Source organism: Hakea prostrata, chromosome 6, assembly GCF_041222555.1.
Source record: "Hakea prostrata isolate BN-2017 chromosome 6, UWA_Hpros_2, whole genome shotgun sequence".
Taxonomy (NCBI): domain Eukaryota; kingdom Viridiplantae; phylum Streptophyta; class Magnoliopsida; order Proteales; family Proteaceae; genus Hakea; species Hakea prostrata.
Window position 1 is genome coordinate 17,934,320 of NC_142605.1, and position 22,550 is coordinate 17,956,869.

The 22,550-nt window shown below is 36.4% G+C and overlaps 2 protein-coding genes across 2 annotated transcripts in view; both read left to right on the top strand.

Moving 5' to 3' along the window:
- The window catches only part of LOC149012408 (DNA mismatch repair protein MSH2-like), a 42,447-nt gene extending 41,361 nt beyond the window's left edge, over window positions 1-1,086 (top strand). The window contains exon 13 of the mRNA XM_089159734.1: window positions 407-1,086. Within this exon, the coding sequence (XP_089015860.1) occupies window positions 407-607 (201 nt within the window). The 3' untranslated portion in view covers window positions 608-1,086. The remainder of the gene's footprint in view (window positions 1-406) is intronic.
- Window positions 1,087-14,466: 13,380 nt separating this feature from the next.
- LOC149012409 (transcription factor bHLH30-like) lies at window positions 14,467-17,461 on the top strand. The gene is made up of 2 exons (XM_089160086.1): window positions 14,467-15,480; window positions 16,181-17,461. Exons 1-2 carry the CDS (start codon window positions 14,893-14,895, stop codon window positions 16,640-16,642), a joined length of 1,050 nt encoding a protein of 349 aa, XP_089016212.1. The 5' UTR covers window positions 14,467-14,892; the 3' UTR covers window positions 16,643-17,461.
- The last annotated feature ends 5,089 nt before the right edge of the window (window positions 17,462-22,550 follow it).

The following is a 22,550-nucleotide window of genomic DNA, read 5'->3' on the forward strand; positions in this document are numbered from 1 at the left end:
CTATTGTATAGAAAAGATGTTATGATTTGGAGATACATATGTTGCTGGTGAATGTCATTCACATTAATTATAATCCTTGCTTCAAAGCAACCCCATAATGGTGGAAGCCTCATGGAGGGGTACTCCCTTGCTTTCAATATGAAAGATAAGAAACTAAAATATAGTAAAAGAGAAGCTAAAAGTCAAATCTTGGAACACATAGAATGGACACCGATTCTTCTTTTTATGGAATTGTTTATGTGGTCTTACTGGATACCTTTATACGTACCTTCTTTGTTAAGAATTTCTGTCCAGGTCACTGAATTCGATGTGGCAGTAGCCCAATTTTTTTCTTTGATTAAGTTGTATGTCTTTTTGAACCGTGTACGTAGTCCAGTTACTGATTCAGTGCTATTATGAATTGCAGGTAGGATGTAAACGCAAGCGAGTATGTGACCCTGATGAAATGTCAAGTGGTATTGCTAGGGCAAACCAGTTTCTGCAGGACTTCTCTGCATTGCCATTAGCAGAAATGGACTTGAAGCAGACCCTGCAGCAAGTGAACAAATTGAGAAGTGATTTGGAGAAAGATGCAGAAAATTGTCGGTGGCTCCAGCAATTTTTCTAATGTGTAGACATGCATCTTTGGCTTTGGGTGTTTTTGAAAATGAGCGTAATGCATCAGATCTATCTGATGAGGTCGGACATCCATCTGGTGCATTTTTCATTGGCAATTTGTTTGGAAGATTTGCGCCCAACTTCGGATGATGGCTGTGTTTGGTGCAGGGATTTATGGAATGACAAATGGGAAGCATGATGGAGGATGACACCATTTTGTTTTATTGATCATTGTCTAAAACAGCAAATGAAAAACATAACTAAAACCAGAATATGCCCCTTCTGTGTTGCATTTCTTGTTTGTTTTCCACTGTATATCCTTGTATTGGGCAAGAGCCTGTTTTAGTTTTTTTGGTAGAAGTATTGGGCAGGAGCCAGTTGGCTAACATATGCTTGCAGATAGAACCCCCCAAATTTTGTGTATAATTAATTGCCAAAAGACTGTTCATTGTCATCAAAACAAAGTTAAAGTTATTAAGGTGTTCGAGTTTTGAATGCAATTACAGGTCCTCCAGTCTAGAACTAGTTTCTGTAGAAGAAACAAATGAGTAGTTTGATGCAAGTTAACCTTTTAAAAGAGTTCAGAATTTATGAATAATTGCACCTGATGGTTTTACAGGCCCGGTTTGTTTACAGGTTTACTAAATCATTGCCATCCATGGTTTAAAGAATCAAATTGGAATCAACTGTCCTCCATTCATGCTTTATTCTGAATCAGTTCTGGATGTGTTGCATAAATCTTTATTTTTCGTTCTTCAAGTCCATTAATTAAATAGCGAAAGATCAACCTAAAAACAAGTTCTGCAGGAATTCTGAGTTTAAATATCTGAAAACCATGTGGTTGTCAGATTACAATAATAATGCTCTGTGCACATCATTTTCCTGTGCATCCATCACCATCCCACCGTGCCACTAGCAGGCTCCACTTAGTAAAACCGTGGCGGCCGCCACCACCACCACCACCACCTCCACCACCAACCCTTTCCTTAAAAAAGTAGCTATTCAAATGCTTTCTGTGAGTGAGTGTCTTGTGTTGAAATTAAACAAAACTTGCAAGAGTAGTTGCTAAGGCTTGCTTAGCAGTTACCAGGGGAGCTGTACCTCAATAGTATTGGGGAACAGCTTTGCCTGTTTTCCATTCCCCACTAGAAGATCTGTTGAAGTCAAATGTCAACTGGATAAGGTGACCATGACCGACAACAATTGCAGATTTTAATTTTCTTTTTCTTTTGGAGCATTGTCAGAACATTCTTATGTCATCGAGATTTGCAGTTCTTGACTTTATTTGCATCAGTTCAACATTCGGTTTTTCTCACTGTAAACAACCAAATCCGACCCCTCAACCCCCCTTTTTTTCTTCTCTCTCTCTCTCGGGGTTGTGGTTGGGAGGAACTGAGAAAGTGGGGTTTGGAAGGTATGTATCCATAAAATCTGTGCCGGCTTTTGTGGATTTAAGAGTCATAGTCTACACCATCTACTGGTAAGGAAGATGAGTTTCGTTTACCCAATAAATAAATCATCAAGCTTAGAACGCTGACTGTGATTTATAACTTTTTTTTCTAGGGTTTGTGGGGCCTAGAGGGGATGGAAAAAAATAGTATGAAGTCAACACTATACTCTTTCTGCTTGATTCATTGATTGACAAGTCCAAATTGGGTTGAAACCCCACTTTGGTCTAACAAGATGGATTAGGACCCTCGATACCTCATCAAATAATTTTGTTACTTGAAAAAAAAAAAAAAAAAAACCTTAATAAAGATAAAGAATGAATTTAGGAAAATGTTGCTTCTATCAAGACCTTCGATACATCATCAAATGAATTTTGTATGTGAGGAATTTTCAGATTGAATGATGGAAATATATTTAACAGGGTCAAAGATATGATACTTGTTAGGGATAATGGATGCACAACTTCGAATGGAGAAGAACACAAACAAAGCACACAAGGGAAATTTAATGTGGTTCCATGCCTATGTCCACCAGAGAGAAAAAGAAGTTTCACTATTTCCAAGAAAATCTCACATCATTCTCACACCACAAAGTGTTACCTTTTGTTTCTTGCCCAATCCCTATTCTTGAGATGGGTTCTCCAATCCCTCCTGTAGGGGATTGATTCCCCAATCTTTTACAGAGATGGATGCTTATAGGTTATCCCATAGAGACTATTTATAGAGAAACTTAAAACCCTAATCTCAATGTAATTACAATTTTACCCAAGTACTAGTAATTGACCCAAACCCTGTTTCAATTACAAATACAATCTAAAATCATAATTACATGGACCCACATAATACAAGACACCCAAACCCAACAATATTTATGTTCTCGAAGATAAGAATCCTATAGATACCCAAAAGTTTTTCACTAGAATGGATTTATATGGGTGAAAAAAAGGGTAGTCAAGATTTTGCTGGTTCTTCAAACTATGCATTCATTAAACTACATTTTCGAGTCATTCATACATTAAGGGGTGCACATAGCTTTTGATTTTTTGTGGAAAATTTCTTACTTTAGTTTGTATCTTTATTCTATTAGGTCTTATTCTCCTTTTCTTAATCCTAAATCTTATATATTATGGAAAAGTTGTTAAGGACAAATGTAAGTATTTTAAATTTATATCTTGACCCATTAGTTGAAATTAGGGTTTCATTGCCTTCAAACTTCAAAGGTTCTAAGCATTTGAACAAGATCTAACCCTAATAATTGTTTCTACATTAGCTTGAACATATATATGTATATGAGGGTTAACTAAGATCCATTTAGGGCTGTTTGGTTACATGAATCCCGGAGATTTCAAATCTTTGGATTCATGAATCTGAGAATTATACCCGTTTGGTTGTAAAAATCTCTAGATTCATGAAATCTAGAGATTCACCTTTTCACACTAAAAACATGAATATGTAGATTTATAGGTAAGGGGTGAAATCCAGAGATTTCAAAAAAGCTATACATTTGCACATTCACAAAAATCACGTCGATCAAATAGTTTTTTAGGATGAATCCACAAATTTCATTCCACAACCAAACATCTAATTTTATAAATTATAATTCCATAGATTTGAAATCTATAGATTTGAAATCTCTAGATATTTGAAATCTTCAGGCTCATGTAACTAAATGGGCCCTTAGTTAATATTGCTAAAATGCCGGCTATATTATGTCAAGTTCGATGAGAGCTTTAAGATCCATCAGAGGCTAAAAACCATGCTTTATCGGTCAAATTATCTTAGATTTTGTGTTTGGTATGACTTTCCTGTGCATTGTCATCATCTGAAAATTTGTCTGAAAGGGAAAGGCAACATTGCCGACCAAAGACCTCATATCATCAGATTTCTAATTATTTGATGAACATGTGTATCCACCAACTTTATAGGTCTCAAGAACTGTTCCCACAAGATTAGATTATGAATCATCTTCAAGAAAAGATCTTGTAGATGAATTTAATAAACATTTTTCCATCCAAAATTACCAAACTGCGAAAGAACAAAAATCTTAAGATGGACGGAATTGGTTGGAAGGCTGAAGTCAAAAGAGGGTTTTTATTATTCCCTGTCAAATTGGAATAGACCAACCACAGAGGTTTGTCGACTAGAATTAGATGTGACACATGAAGGAAACCCTAGTTTAGGATTAAAGGAAGTGGTGGTGGTGGTGGAAAATGGTTTTTCAAATATTCTTAGGAAAAATATTCACTTTGCTTTTCACTTTTCTGAAATCTTAGAGCTGGTGGTGCTTGCATAATAGCCCTCCTCCATGGACTGTTATCTTAAGATGTGAAAGAATTTCGAAAGTTGAAGTTGAAGTCTGAAAATGACTACTAATTAAATAAATACCGATTTTGATTTTTAAGATCATCTTTTTCATTGATGTGTCTAAAGTGTTTGTTTGACCATGTTTCATACTTGTTAAATAGTAACATCAAATTTAATTCTTATCTGATAAAATTCTCAAACTCAAAAGAAATACAATTTAGACTCTCCAGAAAAAGTAATTTTTATCACTATGGATAGAACGGATTTTACATTACTCCTTAAAATTAGTAATTTTTTGCACTATAAATTGTGCGACGACACAAGATACAAATTCTTAGTACTTTATTTTCATCTTTCTTTAACTCCTTGGAGCCTAACATCGTTATTTCTCTGATTTTTATTTTCATCATTTCTTTGCGTGTAGATTACCTTATTAGGGGAAGGCATAATTTTCACCCAGAACCCACTCAAATATTCTTATTCACAATCCTTTGACTTCTTTTTTGTCAAAAAATTAATGAAACAGCATCAAGCTTCTCTTATTGAGAGATTGCATAAAATTTTTGTATAAAGCCAGGTTAAAATACTATAGATATAATTTCTAGATTCCATTTTATTGTTTGACTGATTCCCCTGGATGTTTTATTTTTCATGGAAGCTGATCAAAGGGAATTTGTAAATATCGGTTTTACAGTTCATAGGGTTGAAATAATTCAGTTGGAGCTAGCTTGGTTCAACTAGTTTCATGAGTTGTGCTTTTAAATTGCATCTCTGCTACGGTTTTTAATACTACCATACAAAATATCATTGAGAGACTGTTTTTATCTCTAACAATTGATCAGCAACATCCAGCTTTATTCATGTCCCCTACTTAGCTCTCACACTGAAGCACAAGGACAGGAAAAAAAATATATGAGGGAATGGGTAATCAGGATCACAAATGTATACATGGGGCAACATGATTTATTGTTGACTGAGAGTTGCATATGCAACATGATTTCCATCCACTAAGTCTTATGCGGTTTGCACTATAAACATGGTTGGAAACCATCTTCACCACAGAACCAATCATGAAGCTTTACCAAGATTTTGGTCTAATGGAGTTAGAATTCATTTTCCACAAAATCATTATTACAGTTCTGTATCTACTTGTTTATGATATCCATAGCTAGATAGACAGGTAAGAATAAGAATCCCTTACAAAACATTTGAAGCCATCTAATCCCAACTAAGTATAGAGAGTTTCATCTTGTTGAGAATCCAAGGAATAAGGTAGAATGGCTAGAATTTCAAATGGCAAATCATATACAAGACTGGCGAGGATCCTAGAAGATCCTGGATACATGATTTGAAGAAACCCATATTGAATAAGGCAAGGAAAAGCGAACAATTACTTGAGTTCTAACACAGGCATAGGCCAAAGGTAGTTGTGAATGATGATGATCTTCTAAAAATAACTAAACATGAATGTTATGATGTTGAAGAAGAAAGAAGGCAAACTCTTTTAGCTTTATGACTTAGCAAAAGGTGTATCAAAAGGAAGAAGGATGAAAAGAAATGACTTGGGTAAAGAAACCATGTGTGGTTGAAGGAGAAGCCTGTAGAAATCTAGTTTAAGCAATAAAGGTAGAACTCCACCACCACCATTACCAACCCTTTTCTTCCTTAAATAAATAAATGAAACCCTAGAATCCAAAAAGAAAACACAAGAAGCTCTTAGATACATATGAGAAGAAAAACCCACAACCACTTAGATTTCATATATAGATGATTAACCAAAATCTCAAATGGTTCCAAAAATATTTCCTTAAATTCTAAACCTCAAAGCCAGAAGAATGAAGAGAGAATACTATCTGTAGGAAATGGCCCACGAAAAAGGATTTGTTGATAAAGAAATTAGGTTAGCTGATCTGCTTTTGTGTTGTGGCCCAATGTTGTTGGTCCACTATAACCTTTTGAACCTTTTTTAACAATGCAAAGAAGCTCTCTCACTATCAACATAAAATATCAGTTAAGGTACTTAGTTAACCAGAAATATATATATAATTAAAACCCAAGTGGGGAATGTGAGCCGTACGAGAGGATAGTGCAGAGAGATTAATCAAATAGTAAACCATAAGCAAGAAGAGATATATAGTTGCTCAGTGCTCACACGTCATGATACCTTGGAGCTTATGTCATTAGCACATCACTATAAGCTCGCTCGTTGGTGGTGGTGGTGGTGCCATCATCAGTTCTTTGAATTATTATAAAAATCTCTGAGAAAAGAAGGAAACAAAAAAGAATGGGGACCAAAGTTAGCCATGCTTGTGTACCACCAAAAAGGTCAGAACCCTTTGTCTAAAATTCTCTTCAAAAGAGAGAGAGAGAGTTGCATCATATTGACTGGCCCAATAGGGTAAAGAGAAGCAAAGAGGAGACAAACTGAACTGTTCCAAACACTGATGGGATATAGTCATATTTTTCCAGGTTTACTGTTAATGGCAGTGATTAGTAATCATAAAATTAACAAGAAATGGTTGTGGGGTTGTGAATAATGGATGTCTCACATTCCAGATCTCTTCAGTCTTAGACCCTGAAAAGTCTCTCTTTCTCTCTCTATCATATCTCTGTTCATCATTTTTTTTTTATAGTATTTGTATTCATATCATAATATTTTTCAGAAGGCGAAATCCAACAAAAATTTCCTTGAAATGAAAGAACTTAGAGAGATGTGTTGAAGAGCATTTGGAGCATCTGTGGGAAATATAGAAAACCTTAAAGATGCATGTCTTATAAGCAAGCTCATTAACATATGTTTGTAGTCAGTAATGTAGAAGGGAATCTGAAAGTATTAATGCAGGGAATGGATGGATCATGCAAGTTCAAAGAAGGTGGATGAACGAACTAGACTATTATATGGGAACTTAATAAAGATTTGATCGTCACCATCTATTTGCCATTGATCCAAGATTTTTGACAGTTTTTTTTTTGGTTAATAGATTATTTATATTAATAAAAGTTAGAGAATTTTACACGTGTGTTCTTTTAGTGAACCAGAAACTAATGTTGGGTCCTCTTAGCGCAATATATTAAATCTACTTTAATCAATAATAAAACACTAGAGAGAACCCATTCAACAGTAGACGTAAGTTGTACCTTTCAACTGAACCACCTAAATTCATCAACTCTTCTCTCTTCAAAAATCATAATCAACATGGCATTAGAGGTTTAGGTTTTGGCCCCAACCCATGCATTCCCAAGTCCCTACCCTCAATAATTTCCTCTCCCTTGAGCTAAATGAGACAAATTTCCTCTGTGGAAGTCACAGCTTGTTTCACTTCTTAAGCCACTAATCATGCAGGTTGGTTTCCTCAAGATCAACTTCTCATGTGCTAGCTCATCACTTCTCTTATTGAGCCAGTCAATGCTCAAGTTGTTAGCAACAATACTGCTCTGGAGCAGCTTTGTCGCTGTTATTCAACAGCTTCAACAACCACCTTCTCCTGCAGCTTCAAAACTTCAAAAGAAGAGGTAGTACAATCTATGAATACTTGTTGAAAATTAAGTACATAGCACACCAATTAGCAGCAACTGTCAAATTAGTGAGTGATGAATATCTCTGTTTATATGCACTTAATGGACTTTGTCCTAATTACATTGCCTTTGTTACCAGATCAATATCATGATTTCAACCATTTGATGAGATGTTGGAACACATGTCACACATCTACAAGGAAATGGATAGTCTTCTATTAAATGGATAAATTCCCTTTGTTACCTCTATTTCCATACGAGGCATTCCGGTACATACTTTGAACTTCATGTTATGTTACTAACTCAAGAAGTTCAAATCAGAGATAATTCATCTACTGATTCTTTTACTCATATTGCAGATATGGCCATGTCAAATCATCAGAATTCTAATGTGACTCATTACATGTGTAATAAAATTTCCATGAAGAGGCTGTAGGACACTATGGTTGGTCTAATCTTGCCTGCTATAACAGTAATCGGTATAATTATGCTTCTTAGTATAACTCTTCAGGCAATAATAACTCTTCATCTGAAACATGTCAAATAGACCTGTATAAGGATCATATTAGGTTCGGAATCACTAGTATTTGAATCCGACAAACAAAACCGCTATCCGTATCCAAATCCGAATACGGTGAAATTTTGAGAAGGCATCCGAATTCGAATCCAGAACTTTACTGGATATCCGATTATAATACGATCCAATAAACTATTCGAGTATTGATTGGGGATTATCATTTTTTTAAAAATTTCTGATCTCCAATTTTCAATTACCGATTACCAGTTTCTGAATCCGATTATCAACCATTTTTAAGAGAAAAGAATGTTTAATATTTTTTCTAACAAGATAATTTTCAATTTCTGATTATCCGGTTGTCGATTGCCAGTTTCCGAATCCGATTACCATCCATTTTCAGAGAAAAAAATGTTGAATACTTTACTGTATCTAGATATTATCCGATCTGATAAACAATTATCCAAATCGAGTTGCTTATCGGATGGATACAAATATTTTCCGGTAAGAAAAATTCCGGATACTGACACCATTAAACGAATATGAATGCAAATTCGGAGGTGTATTTCGACTATCCCGTTACAGGATTAATGTCAAATTTATAATTATGAGGGATATAAGGCTTTTGATTGTGGATAGCGATATATATCATGCTTTTCATATTGGATCTAATGCTTCCTCTTACATGAGTTTTTTACAGTATCTTGCTTTAATTATTATCACAGTCGATGCTCAGATTCAAGAACAATTAATCAGATGACAATTGATTTTGAGCATCTCCATGCTCCTGAGCCATACACAAGGTTTGATTAGGGCAAATTGGTAATGGATCGATTCTATCCATGATTCGTACCAGTAATGTTCATCTAATGAGTCTTACGGAATAAATCGTGAATGAGTAAGATAGACTTCCAAAGATAGTTCATACCAAACTTATTACATTTAAACAAATCTATACTTCTATATGCTTTTAACATGTGAGAAACTTCTACCAAAAAAAAAAGATGTGAGAAACTTCATTGTCATGAAAAAACATTGATTAAACGAATGCCTATGATGTATCTCCTGAAAAGGATAATATATTTGAAAACTACTCCCCAAATTTTATAGGATAGAATGAAAAAATAATAAAATTGTCCATGCTAACCTCTATTAATAAAAGGGTTAGATTTTATTAATTTTTATAAGAAAGAAACATTACACGCTCAACAGGAACTGAACACTCACTCTCATAACAACAGTTGCCCTTAACACACCCAAATTCACAGGTTCTTATATCAGTGATAAAGTGAATACCATTTTCCATCCTATCATATCTAGCCAAACTTGAACCTTGAGACTCCATTGCATCCCACTGTAGTTCCCTTAGCACATATTCAGGCCACTCCGAATAGGAGAAAAATCTGATCCTTTGTTGTAGTTTTTGCAAGGAAATCTGTAATCAAATTCGCTTCACGAAAGCAATGCGATATCCTCCGATCAATGCACTCCCATGCTAACCTTGGCTAAATCTTAAGCACTCAAAAAATTTCCTTACATATCCTCATTAATCTTATCTTATGCTTTGATGTTTCAAATCACCGATCTTCTCTAACTTATACTTTCCAAAAATATGAAATGGTTGTAAAGGATAAGAATTCCTTGGAATGTTAGAGTCCCATTCCAACTCAGAGTGCTACTCAAACTCCACTCTTCACAACTTAAGCTTAAGGAGATATCAACCCTAGCAATTATGGAACTTAAAGTTCTTCTCAAACTCTAGGGCTTTTGTAATTTGTTTTTGAGTTTTCTTTGAACACTTGTAACCCTAATATTAAAAATAGAGAGAAACTTGTCTCACATTGAGTATGTCAATACATATATTTTCTTCTTTAAATAGTAAATAATAAGATTGTTAGTAATTTGTCTAATAATGCTTGCATAGGTCGAACTCAAAAGTCCGAACATTACCTAGCGGGGCTGCAAGGGCGCCATTGCTATATACCTTTTAGTTTGACAAAATAGTAATTTGTCTATTCTTAAAAAAGGTTTCTTAATGGGGGACCCAACTCTATGAAGAAATGGTCTCACTTGATTTTCCAATAACTTATCAATGATTTTGTAAGATTATGTACACAGGATAAAATCCTTTATTGGCATTGCTTTCTCTTTGCTAGGGACCGCCATTATCAAAGTATGCGTAATCTCAAAGGAAGAGTGTGAGACGGAATACAAAGTATGAAGATATTTGATAATAACACATTTAATTATATTTGCCCTGCAAATATCTCAAAACATGACCAGGAGCTTTATAGGCCTCAGTATTGAACATATTTCCTTAATGTCTGAGAGTACAATTGCTTAACTAAAACCTTTGGTTTTATTTTCGTTGAGTTAAATGGTTTGATTATAGGGTTTAACCTCAAACGTACAAACCTACTTCAAATTGGATAAAATCTAGAAAATCTTAGGAGGAGTTCTATTCATGGTTACAACGTCCATCAAATGGATTCAACTCACACCGACTTATCAAACCTACTTCAAATTGGATACAATCTCGAGGTCTTTAGTCCAAAGCGGAAGATTGTATTAGAATTGATCTGAGAGTTGCATCAGAAGAGCATAAACTTCATGAGAGCCACTTGAGGTACTATTGACATTTTCAGCAAACACTAATAGATGCATAAAAGGAAGAGTGAGTACGTTCGATTGAAGTAAAAGAAGTAGAGGAAGACCTAAAATGACTAGTGGGGAAGAGCGGTGAGGAATTCAGCTTGCGTCGTGTTGCTCTCTAGGTGAGTGTGCAGAAGGGAGCTTTGATCACTTGTTTGTGGCGTGTGGTTTCATTCAAAACTTTTGGCAGCAGTTTTCCTCTTCTTTTGGAGTGCAATGGGGTGGGGGGTTGGATTCGGTTAGGTGTTTAGGTCAAAATACAACCAGTAAAGGCTACGATTGAGGTACATTGGGTGCTTCTTTAGGTCAGGTGGCTCAAACTGAACATAGATGGCTCTTTATTAGCAGTGTTCCAGGACATGTTGGTGCTGGTGGTTTGTTTGGGGACAGCAATATATCCAACAATGATGAAATATTTCTGCTGTTATTTGAGTGTGATCCAGCTATGAAGCTGTGCTTGAGGGGCTGGTCAATGGCTAGGGAGTTAATCAACATTTCAAAGCTCTGGAATGAGACGGGTTTAATAGTAGTGGTTATGGCTGCAAACAAAAGGAGATTGCCATGGTTTTATCATGCAAATATGCAAGCATTGCAACGATATCTAGAGACGATAGAGTGGAAGATAATTTTTTTTTTTTTGCGAGGCAAATCTAGTAGTAGATTTTCTTGCAAGCTTCGAATCAAAGGGAAAGGACATATTCGGAGGGAAACAGGCTGGGATGATATGCAAAGAGCCACATTTTAATTTGTTTAGACTATGAGTTTTGAATTTGAGGCTTTAGATATTGAAATTTGTTTTGATGATCTCTATACGTTTGTCATGTAAAAATTTCTCTTCTTTAGTTATAAAATTTCAGTCTTTCTAATAATAAAAAAAGACTAGTGGGTAAGTAATAAGATGGGTTTCTGCATGTGAGGGGACTAAATCCTCATATAACTAGGGGTGTAAATGGACCGGATTTAGATCGGATAGTGGTAATATCATATTCGCATACTATTATATTCGAATGGATTCGGATAATATCCTATAGGTTTTCGGACGGATTCAGTCGGATTCGGATGATAATCGGATAATTATTTTCTTAAGTTGTTTCTTCTAAACGGTTATGAATACAGATTGAATATAAGTTTTCAACTACCTGTTTACATGTCTACAATTTTATTTGTGAAGGTTATGTTTGAAATTTAAGAATTTAATAATTTTGGTAGCTATATAAGTAGAAAATCTAAAAAAATTAGTCACATATCAAAGGTAAAAAAAATTTAAAAATAAGAAAAAAAAATTAAATAAATAACTTAATCGGATAATTTTATCGGACGGATACTAATCAGTAAGAAAGGGGTATACCATATCCGCATCCTATTAATAATCGGACGAATTCAGATACCCTTAAACGGATGCAGATGCGAATTTAAAAGCGGATTTCGACTATTCATTTACACCCCTACGTACAACCACAAGTAGAGTTATTTGGAGAACAAATATGCAAATTGCCAACCAATACACTAAAATGACCAAAACACTACATGAAAAAGATCAAAACTACTTACAAATGAAAGATCATCAACTAATATGAGTTCACTAGTTTCAATACATATTTCAATTTGGTGAGGAGTTATGATGAAAGGTTTGGCAGCAGCCCGTGTTGTAGGTGTGGGGAAATTACTGATTGAAACAGTGCCTTGTCTATTGCGTTGGCAATGCAGGCATTCTGGATCCCATGCCTTGCTACTTTGGTATGGGTTGCAAAGTTACTTAAGAGTCTTAGAGAGCATGGATTGGAAGATCACCTACTATTTTTGAAAAGAATATACCAATTGCTGATTATTTTATGACATCAGCCGTAAAAGATTAGACTTTGACCCCTATTGGGAGTGGCTTGAATATATTCAGAGGGAGTTGATATGGGATGCCTACACCATTGTCCATGGTTTTAGGGGCTGTTGATTTATTTATTCTTGGTTTATCTTTCGACAGAAAAACCAGTGAAATTGAGTGCATATGGAGCAACTATTGTTGCAGTGTTAAGCGTTTTGATTCACGAATATATGTATACTACTTTAGTTCACTTTATTCAAAATGGAAAAGAAAAAAAATTGGAACTTGGCGACATTCTTGGGGATTTCATACAATCTATTCTACACTTATCATCCACTTCGATATGTGAATGATGCAGGGCAAGAATTTTGCGTTCTTACAAAAAATTGATAATCGATTACCTACAAAAAATATATATATATATATATATTGATAATCATTGCAGGAAATGCCAACTTGGCAAGAATTCTCAATGATAGTAAGCTGTGGGAGAATAATCAATACAACTTACAGAGCCACTGACAAAACAATTTTCGTTCTTTTCCCCAAAGTTCCTTAGATCGAAAGATTCAGATTGGATAGATAAACCCATAAGAGAGTAAGATAAGGTCATATGTGCGGATGATTTATTTTGTATTTTCAATAAAGTGTTCAAAAAGACCAATAAAAGGCATGAAATTGAGTAACTGAAATCGAGGAATGTGGAGAGCCCTCTCGAGCTCTCTCAGGCTCTCTCAGCTCAGGAAGGAACGAGAAGAGAGAGAGAGTGAGGGGTAGAAGGAGTGCGTTCCAAGACAAAATGATTACATGGTTTTGGGGAAGCAGAAAGAGGTGGCGTGGAAATAGTGAGGCAGACTCTTGTGTGTGTGTGTGTGGAAGAACGTGGGGGCTTGACCGAGGTTGGTAAGCTTTTATCATGATTAGCCCTGGGGCTGGGGCTGGGCCTTTGGTCTTTGGTCGGTCGACAATCGGTGTGTCGTGCCTTCACTGTGTTTTTATTTATTTATGCTTTGTGTTTGTGATTCTGTTCCCCCTTGGCCTTGCGCTCAGCTCCTGCTGGCTTCTGCTTCTGCTGCTGCTGCCCCAACCGCACCAGCACTAGCTCGCTCTCATACACAACACTAATTACTCACTTTAAACCAATCACAAACACCACACCAACATCATCTCTCCATTCTCACTCACTCATTTTTTTTTTAGTATTTGTAAGACTTAACGACAACCCATGATTAAGAACTAAAAAAAAGGGTGACAACAACACCAACAAGGAACAATTAGATAGAACAACACAGCTGATCAACCTGACCAACTCGAGAGCTATCATTTTTGCCCTTGGTTCAAAACTTAATCAGAAAGAGAGATTGCCGTAAGACTAAAGCAAAGGAGACTACCCTACCCACAGTCCCACACCCACTCTAGTGTACATACATAATTATACTTGCTAGTCATCATAGATTTTATAGACTTCGAGATAGACATGTAGAGAGAGAAACTGAGAGTGTGAGAGAGAGAGAGAGAGAGAGAGAGAGAGAGAGAGAGAGAGAGAGGTGGGTTGTTCAGAGAACAGAAGAAAGGAACAAAAAGAGGGCAAACGCTAAAGAAAAGAAAAGCTTGGGAGTGGAGGATAAAAGAGGGTCACATATGTGGCAACAAACTTGGAAGAACCCAACAAAAGATAAGAGAGGCAGAGAGAACTCTAAGCTTGGCTTTTCTCTCTTGTTCTTTTTGGGTACCACACGACTACACACGGAGAGAGAGAGAGGGGGATTACGACACCTCCTCTTCACCCCACTGTATCACAAGCCCACAACATCACATCTGAAGCAAAGTCTGTCTCACTTTCTCTCTTCTTCTCCTCCTCTTTCTTTCATCAGTCCTATATTTTGCTTCTGTTTTTTTCCATCTCTGATCTCTCCAGTTAGAGTGAACCAAGTTCCAATCTTTCTTCAGAGAAAAATAAGATCGATATTGACTTCAAGAGAGTTTGAGGTAAATAGCTGGCTTTGAGGTTATCGACATAGGTTTCTAGAGAAAGATAAGAGATGTGTGCCAAGAAAGAAGAAGATCGAGGTGAGTGTTCACAGATTTACAACATCCAAAGCTACCAAGAACAGCTACTTCTTCGACAGCATCAACAGCAGCTTCATCAGCAACAACACCAATTCAGTAGCTCTGATGGGTATGTAGGAGGTGGTGGTGGAGGAGGGTTAATCTTCCCTGATGTCTCTCCTATCATTCCATGGTCTCTCCCTCCAGTTCACACGTTCAACCCGGTTTCCTTTTCCAATAACTCGGTTCGAGATCATGATTCCTTCTTTGCTTCACCAAATCCGTCATCATCTTTGGGTGGTTTATTCAACAGAAGAGCTTCTGCACTTCAGTTTGCTTACGAAGGTCAATCATCCGATCATCTCAGGATCTTATCAGACCCACACGTCTCCGGTGGTCTCCATCACAGTTCTTCACAATTCGGCTTTCAAGCTGAGTTGGGTAAGATGACAGCCCAAGAAATTATGGATGCAAAGGCGCTTGCGGCTTCTAAAAGCCATAGCGAAGCTGAGAGAAGAAGAAGAGAGAGAATCAACAACCATCTTGCTAAATTACGCAGCTTGCTTCCCAACACCACTAAAGTAAGTACATCATGATCAACAGATTACCAAAGGAAAAACAATCTAAACGTACTTCCACGCTTACATTTTTCTGTTTTTTCAATTGGGTTTTTTCTTATGCCCTTCTATTCCAACCTTTCTGGACCATTTTGATTCAAATTTTTTTTTCTAATTTTCTCGAAATAAAATCAGATTAGTAGAAAGCTAGTATATGCAGTAAGCCATGTTTTCTTCTTTTCTCTTTCTTCGTAGTCTTCTTCTTCTTCTTCTGCTTCTTCTGCTTCATAGTTCTGTTGGGTTCTGACTGACATAAATTTATATTTCCGAGGAAGAGTAAACCAAGCGTAGAAGTTGTTCAGTTGATATGAAAAAGAGGAACAATAGAGCAGCTGAAAAGCTTTCATAGAAATTTCTTGCCGGTGACCAGCTAAAGGAGAGAAAGAAAGAAAGACAAACAAGCATCCTTGTCAGTCTTATAGAGCGTGCACTTTAAACTCTTTAAATTCCTTCTGAAAATACCCATTAGATCCTCTTCACGCCTTTCAAAAATCTTAATAAAATAAAATAATCTGCAACCCATCTCCCATCTCTTCCACAGTTTCCACCCCACAAAGCCCACAACTATTTCTCTCAATCTTCTATCACAGTCTCACTATAATTTTGATTTTATTGTTGTATCTTGTGGTTTAATGGTATTGCTTGTGGGCTGTTTTGGTTATAGACGGATAAAGCTTCATTGCTAGCAGAAGTGATCCAACATGTGAAAGAACTGAAACGACAGACATCACAGATAGCTGAAGCAAGTCCTGTACCAACTGAGATAGATGAACTCACTGTGGATGCATCAGATGAAGATGGAAAATTCATGATCAAAGCTTCTTTATGCTGTGAAGATAGGTCTGATCTCTTACCAGACCTTATCAAAACCTTGAAAGCTCTCCGGTTAAGAACTCTGAAAGCTGAGATTACTACACTTGGTGGACGTGTTAAGAACGTTTTGTTCATCACAGGGGAAGATGATGGTTCCAATACCAATGATGAACAACAACAACAACAGTACTCCATTAGCTCAATTCAAGAAGCATTGAAAGCAGTAATGGAGCGAACAACAAGTGATGATTCTTCTGGGACTATTAAGAGACAAAGAACCAATGTTAATATTCTTGAACACAGGTCTCTTTAACTTACTTCCAACAACCCACTTCTTCTCTTCTTCTATTTTCCTTTTATTTTTCTTCATTTGGTTCTTCTGGTTTGTTAGTTTATGTGGCTTGGTTTGTGAACACTAGCGAGAGAGAGAGAGAGAGAGAGAGAGAGAGAGAGAGAGAGAGAGAGAGGGAGAGGATAGCTATTTGTTGTTACCAAGAAAAGGAGTGGGGATCTTTTTCGTGGGAAGTGAAACACTTAGATAAACCCTAAGTAAGGAAATACCATGGAAGAGGAGAATTGATTGCTTCAGAATCGGTGCAAGTGAGAAAATGCAGTTGGGACTTGGGAGGTCTGTTTGATAGCAAAGGGATAATTGAGTTTGATGATTGATGATGACGAAGGTCTTCTCGTCATGCTCTGCTCAACCTACGTCTCCTTCTCCACTCACCACATATATTCAACCCAGAACTCAGAACTCATCAGTCATCACTGCTCAGTACTGGACTCACCAACCATTTTTCCTTTCACAAGAGTTATCATGCAGATATACCTCTGATACACAAAATACAAGAACAAGTCCCCCTGAAAAGTGTCCCTACTTTGATCTCCAAAACATTTGAACATGAAAGAGAATGTAAATAAGGTTTTCACTTTTTTTTTTCTAGGCCATTTTCTTTTGGTTGTTGGGTTTGTACTTTGTGTGGTGTGATTTAATTTAACCCTTTCTATGTTTTATTGATCTCATATGATACAATGGGTTTCCTCAATTTCATGGAAAAGGAAAAATTATGAAGGTTTCTTCTTTTTCCTTTATGAAAAAATTGCATTTAACAAGCACCATCATTCTTAGGCGTCTTGTCATTGTTGTCAAACTTAAAAAATAAAAAAAATTATTGTTGTCAATTGTACATAGCAATTAACGTACCAATGAACATCTAATAGTTACCCAAAAAAGAATGTACATGTAACACATAATGATATATAATTCTATGCATCTCAATTAAACCTCATACTTCTTGAGCTCACGCACTTTTATGTACGATGATATTAGGTCTTGTGCCGTTGTGCGGACATGAATATATATACATTAGGGTGCTGCTGAGAACTTTATACATCTTTTGTTAAAGTTGTCCTTTAAAAATGTCATTTTGGCATACATTTGATGCAAACTCTAATCAACATAAAATGCAATGGCACATTATGTTGATAAGAATATTTTTCTTCTGCTTGCTACTCTTCCTTAGAGATTTCATTGAACTAGTTGAGAGATTCCAGTTATTCCTTTTAGCTTCATCCATCTCTATTTGCTCTTGCATGCACTTCTTGCTATGGAATGGAGTATATATCTCCTCTGCAAATAGATTCTATTTACTTCATCAGTCTAATTAGCAAAACCAAAAGAAAAGAAAAAAATAAACAATAAAGTAGAAACGGTTTTGTTTGAGACTCTTGAGTTCTAACCTGTACATGAGAATGTCTCTATTATCCTGGAGAGGCCTCTTGCAGAGGAAATGTGCTTCAAGGAAATGAGATTGATGATCTTCGAATCTGCTACTCTATAGAATCTTGGAGACATTGTTGAAGTAGTAGGAGAAGAGAGAGTTGAGATCAAGAGAAGGGTGTATGAATCAATAGGTAAGATGGGTTTTCTTTTTTAAAAAAGAAAAGAGTGTTGGTCGTGAATTGGGGGGGGTTTCTATGAGCAGGTAGAGGATTGGTCCATTTCAACCCTAAGGATACTCTTAGATGAAGGCTTAAATTTCACCCATCAAATTAGATTTTTTAGGTGATTTTCGCTCATGCTGCACTATTATGCACAACACAAAGAAGATTTTTATTTCAGAAGCACAGGACTCTCCATCGCTTGTAGAATGGTAGTTAGCTACCTACAACCGAGCTCTTGCCAATGACACGAGATGATCAGGGGGACACAGCATTACATTCCCTATAACAATGAGATATCTTCTATTCGATAGAGTGTTTGTCCAGATAAAAGAATCAACAACATTGTTTATCTCTAAATGAAGTTGTTTTGTGGCAAGGTTTTGAACAAGTAGTGCATAATAGAATATGACTCCATTCCCTTAGTTGGCTAAGATTGTGTTTTCTATGCTTAGTTACATTTTTTACTCGAGGACAAATTAATATATTTTTTTTAATTTTTCAATGTCCAACTCCTAACCCTGTAAGGAATTTAATTTCTCTGCACCTAGCTAGCTTACCCAAATTGAGCCAGACCAAGAAGTGCAACCCATCAATCCATGTATTGTCACCTACTCCCCCTACCACAAAAAGGAATTGAAGGGAAAGAAGATAAGGGTATATCACATGCTTCCCACAACAATGGTGTTATTTTTGAATTCAATAGGGCTGAAATGAACATATGATGGGTGGGGGTGGAGCCAGTTGACTATAAAAAACCATAAACCTACTTTATCCAAAAGCATGCTTCAAAGTTTGAAACTTAAAAAAGGCTCTTCCCATTCATTCTTTCTTATGAAGTTGGTCGGAAAGCATGTTAATAGGTCAACACTTCCTCTAAAATAGTACTAAAGTATATTAAAAATACGTTCCCCACTTCCCCACCTATATATGTTTAGCAAGGAAAAGGGAAAATGATACAAAACTATATCATCCAAGCATCTCAAATCAAATACAAAAATCAACTCAATCGAAGGCATTTCATGGGAAGGCTCTTGGTCATCAATAGAAATAATGTCCTTCAAAAGATCCAAAAAAAAAAAAAAAAAAAACATTGATATTAGAAAACTATTTCAATTTATGTACATTCCATAACGTGAGATTTATTCACTATTGCAATATTATTTCGTGGGAAAGTTCTTTTGATATGGAATGTACATACATTGAAATAGTTGATCATATCTTTATACATTCTCCTGTAGGGGGAATAACCTAACATATGCAACGGAGCTCCGAAGGTTCAGGTTTAGCTAGTCATGGATGTATGGAGTTGCTTTTTTGCTTTATCATTAATAAAAAGAACTTGATAGTTTAGGTGTAATAAGGGTAACTATTGTTGCAGGAGTGAGCATTTGGTTCCTGTTGAGTGTGTAATGGTTTTTTATAAAAGGTAAAAAAATTTGATAGTTTTCTTAAAAAAAAAATCATATTTAATAGTATATTTTTGTAAATGACCAGACCTTTTTTTCTGATACACCTATTTTGCAGCACCGTATCTAGTTGAATTGTCGCTGGAGTTCATGGGAAGAACATTTGTCCTAGTACTCTTTCCTTTTCTAGCATCATTGCATCAATAACATTTGTCCTATGTCATAATGATTTTGTTCTCAAATAATGTTTACGGATGCTAATTGATGTCATTCAACAAGCTTAATTAGCAAGGTAGCATCACGAATACTCAGTTGCTATGGTAGTAGACTCAATGCTTAATCATGGTATTCCCCTACGGGGGAGTCTAAGTTATGATGCATCCATAGAAAAGAGCATCTGAGGTCTTATGTGATCTATGCATCCCGTTAAAGCTGAAATGAAAATTTTATAGGGTCATCGTTTGACTAACTATGAAGTAAAAGTTTTTAAGTTAAAAAACTATACAATGTAAAGCCTTGCCAAGGAAGTGGAAGTAAGTAAAAGTTAAAAATTGCTCTTCATTTTAAATCCAATTTGGGTTTCATCAAGCTAAGTAACTTGGTATTTGGTTTGGATGGTTTAGTCATTCATCAAACTCCATTGAGATGATCAAGGTTGTTGGACTGTTAAATAATGATAGTTGAAGAGAGAGACGTGGAGAAAAGGAGGAGAGAAAGTGTGTGTGAGAGAGAACAAGTATAGCATTCACATCAATTTACAAAGAGTTGTGTACATGGCTTTATATAGAAATAGAGTCCTTCTTCATCGGTGATCTACAGCTCTTGTAGTTGTGGTTCTAGGACTCTTGAGTTACAGTGTTTTGGTTTACATGAAAGTAGGTGTTTTAGATTACATGAAATATTGACTAGGGTTTTGTGTCAATCAGTATCAAATTCTTCTTTGGGTTGACTAGAGTCTTTGTGAGTACCAATTGTAGAGTTCTTATTGAATGTAGTAGCTAGTGTTTGATCAGTTGTGGGACTTCTAACAACGGTGGAACTCTGGAAAGCCTTGAATGTAAGAACTGGTGTTTAATCGGTTGTGGGACTTCTAACAGCGGTGGAACTCTTGGAAGCAACCCTAGCCGCATAAGCTTGAGATGGAGTGGCAGCTAAGGTTGTGGTTGATTTTCCAGAAATATCCCTAATATGCCCCAACAAACTCAAGGGAGGTGAAGTGACCTTGAGGTTGGCCAGCAAGGTGTTGAAACGTGGAGTAGATAGTGGCTTGATGAAGATGTTAGCTAGTTGATCCTTAGTAGATAAGAAACGAACATGAAGATCTCCTTTGACAACTTTATCACGAACAAAGTTGAAGTCAATGTCCATATGTTTGGTACGAGCATGAAAGACGGTATTTGCAGTGAGATAGGTTGCACCGATATTATCACACCAGAGTACAGGAGCAGCACTTGGGAATATATGAAGCTCATGAAGGAGAGATTGTAGCCAAGTGAGCTCAGCAGCAGCATTAGCAATAGCTCGATATTCGGACTCTGTCTTTGGAGCAAGCAACGGTGGAATGTTTTTAAGAACTCCAAGAGACGATGTTGGGCCCCAAAAGACAAAGTATAACCACAAGCAGACTTATGATCATCAGGGCATCCAGCCCAATCAGCATTAGAAAAGGTTGTTAAAAGTCATATTAGAGGATTTGTTGATGACTATTCCATGAGATAGTGTACCCTTTAAGTACCACAGAATCCTTTGACAGTAGACCAATGATCAAGGGTTGGACTTTGCATAAACTAATAGACTTTGTTGATTGCAAACTCTATGTCAAAACGAGTCATAGTAGCATACTATAGGGCCCCCACAATATAGACGAGTGTAGGATCAACCATTAGCTCCCCGAAAATTTGCTCAACTAGGTAGAGGGAAAAAGAGGATTGGTAACAAGCTAGCAATCGCTCATGTTGGCCACCTGTGAAGAAGGTCAATAATATATTGTTGTTGACAAATGTGAAGACCATTAAGGAATAAAGATACGAGACATTCCAAGAAAATAATGGAAGAAACCAAGATCTTTGTGACAAAGACAAGAGGCAATAACAATCATGAATTTGGATAGCAACACTTTAGAACCTGTCGAAACAATGATGTCATCCACATAAATTAAGATAAAAAGTGTACCAGAAATATCATGATAAATGAAAAAGAAGCGTCAGTTTTAGGTCCAACAAAACCAAATTCCAATAAGAAGGAACTAAGACAATCAAACCAAGCGCGAGAGGCCTATTTGAGACCATAAAGAAATCTGTGAAGGCAACAAACATAATCAAGATGAAGAGTGTCAACGAAACCCTGGTGGTTGTTTCATGTAGACTATTTAATTTAGAAAGCCATGGAGAAAGGCATTTTTGGATGTCTAGTTGGCGAATAGGCCAAGAGTGGGAGACGACTAGAGATAGAACCAGGCGGATAGTAGTTGGTTTGACAACAGGGTTAAAAGTTTCATTGTAGTCAAAACCCTCTTGTTGATTGACCCTTTGGCTACTAAGCAGGCTTTGTATTTTTTAATTGAACCATCAGCCTTCCTTTTAATTCGAAACACTCACTTGCAACCTATAACATTTGTCTGAAGAGAATGAGGGACAAGAGACCAAATGCCATTCTTTATTAGGTCATTAAATTCATCATCCATAGCCATTGGCCAGGAGGGGTATTTGTTGCATGTGTGAGGAGGTAGGCTCAATTTGGGGTGATCATCAAAGATAGATGTAAGTATATCTAGTGGATGGTGCAGCTTTGGAGCTTAGTTACCATGGGATGAGTGTTGAGAAGAGAGTTTGGATGAGGTGGGAAGGAGAAGGAGGTTGAGAGTCATAAGGA

What these genes read in the sequence shown, in the direction of transcription:
- LOC149012409 (XM_089160086.1), top strand. Translation starts at nt 14,893, where the DNA reads ATGTGTGCCAAGAAAGAAGAAGATCGAGGTGAGTGTTCACAGATTTAC. An exon ending in TGCTTCCCAACACCACTAAA is followed by an intron (nt 15,481 to 16,180) that starts GTAAGTACATCA and finishes TTTTGGTTATAG; the next exon opens with ACGGATAAAGCTTCATTGCT.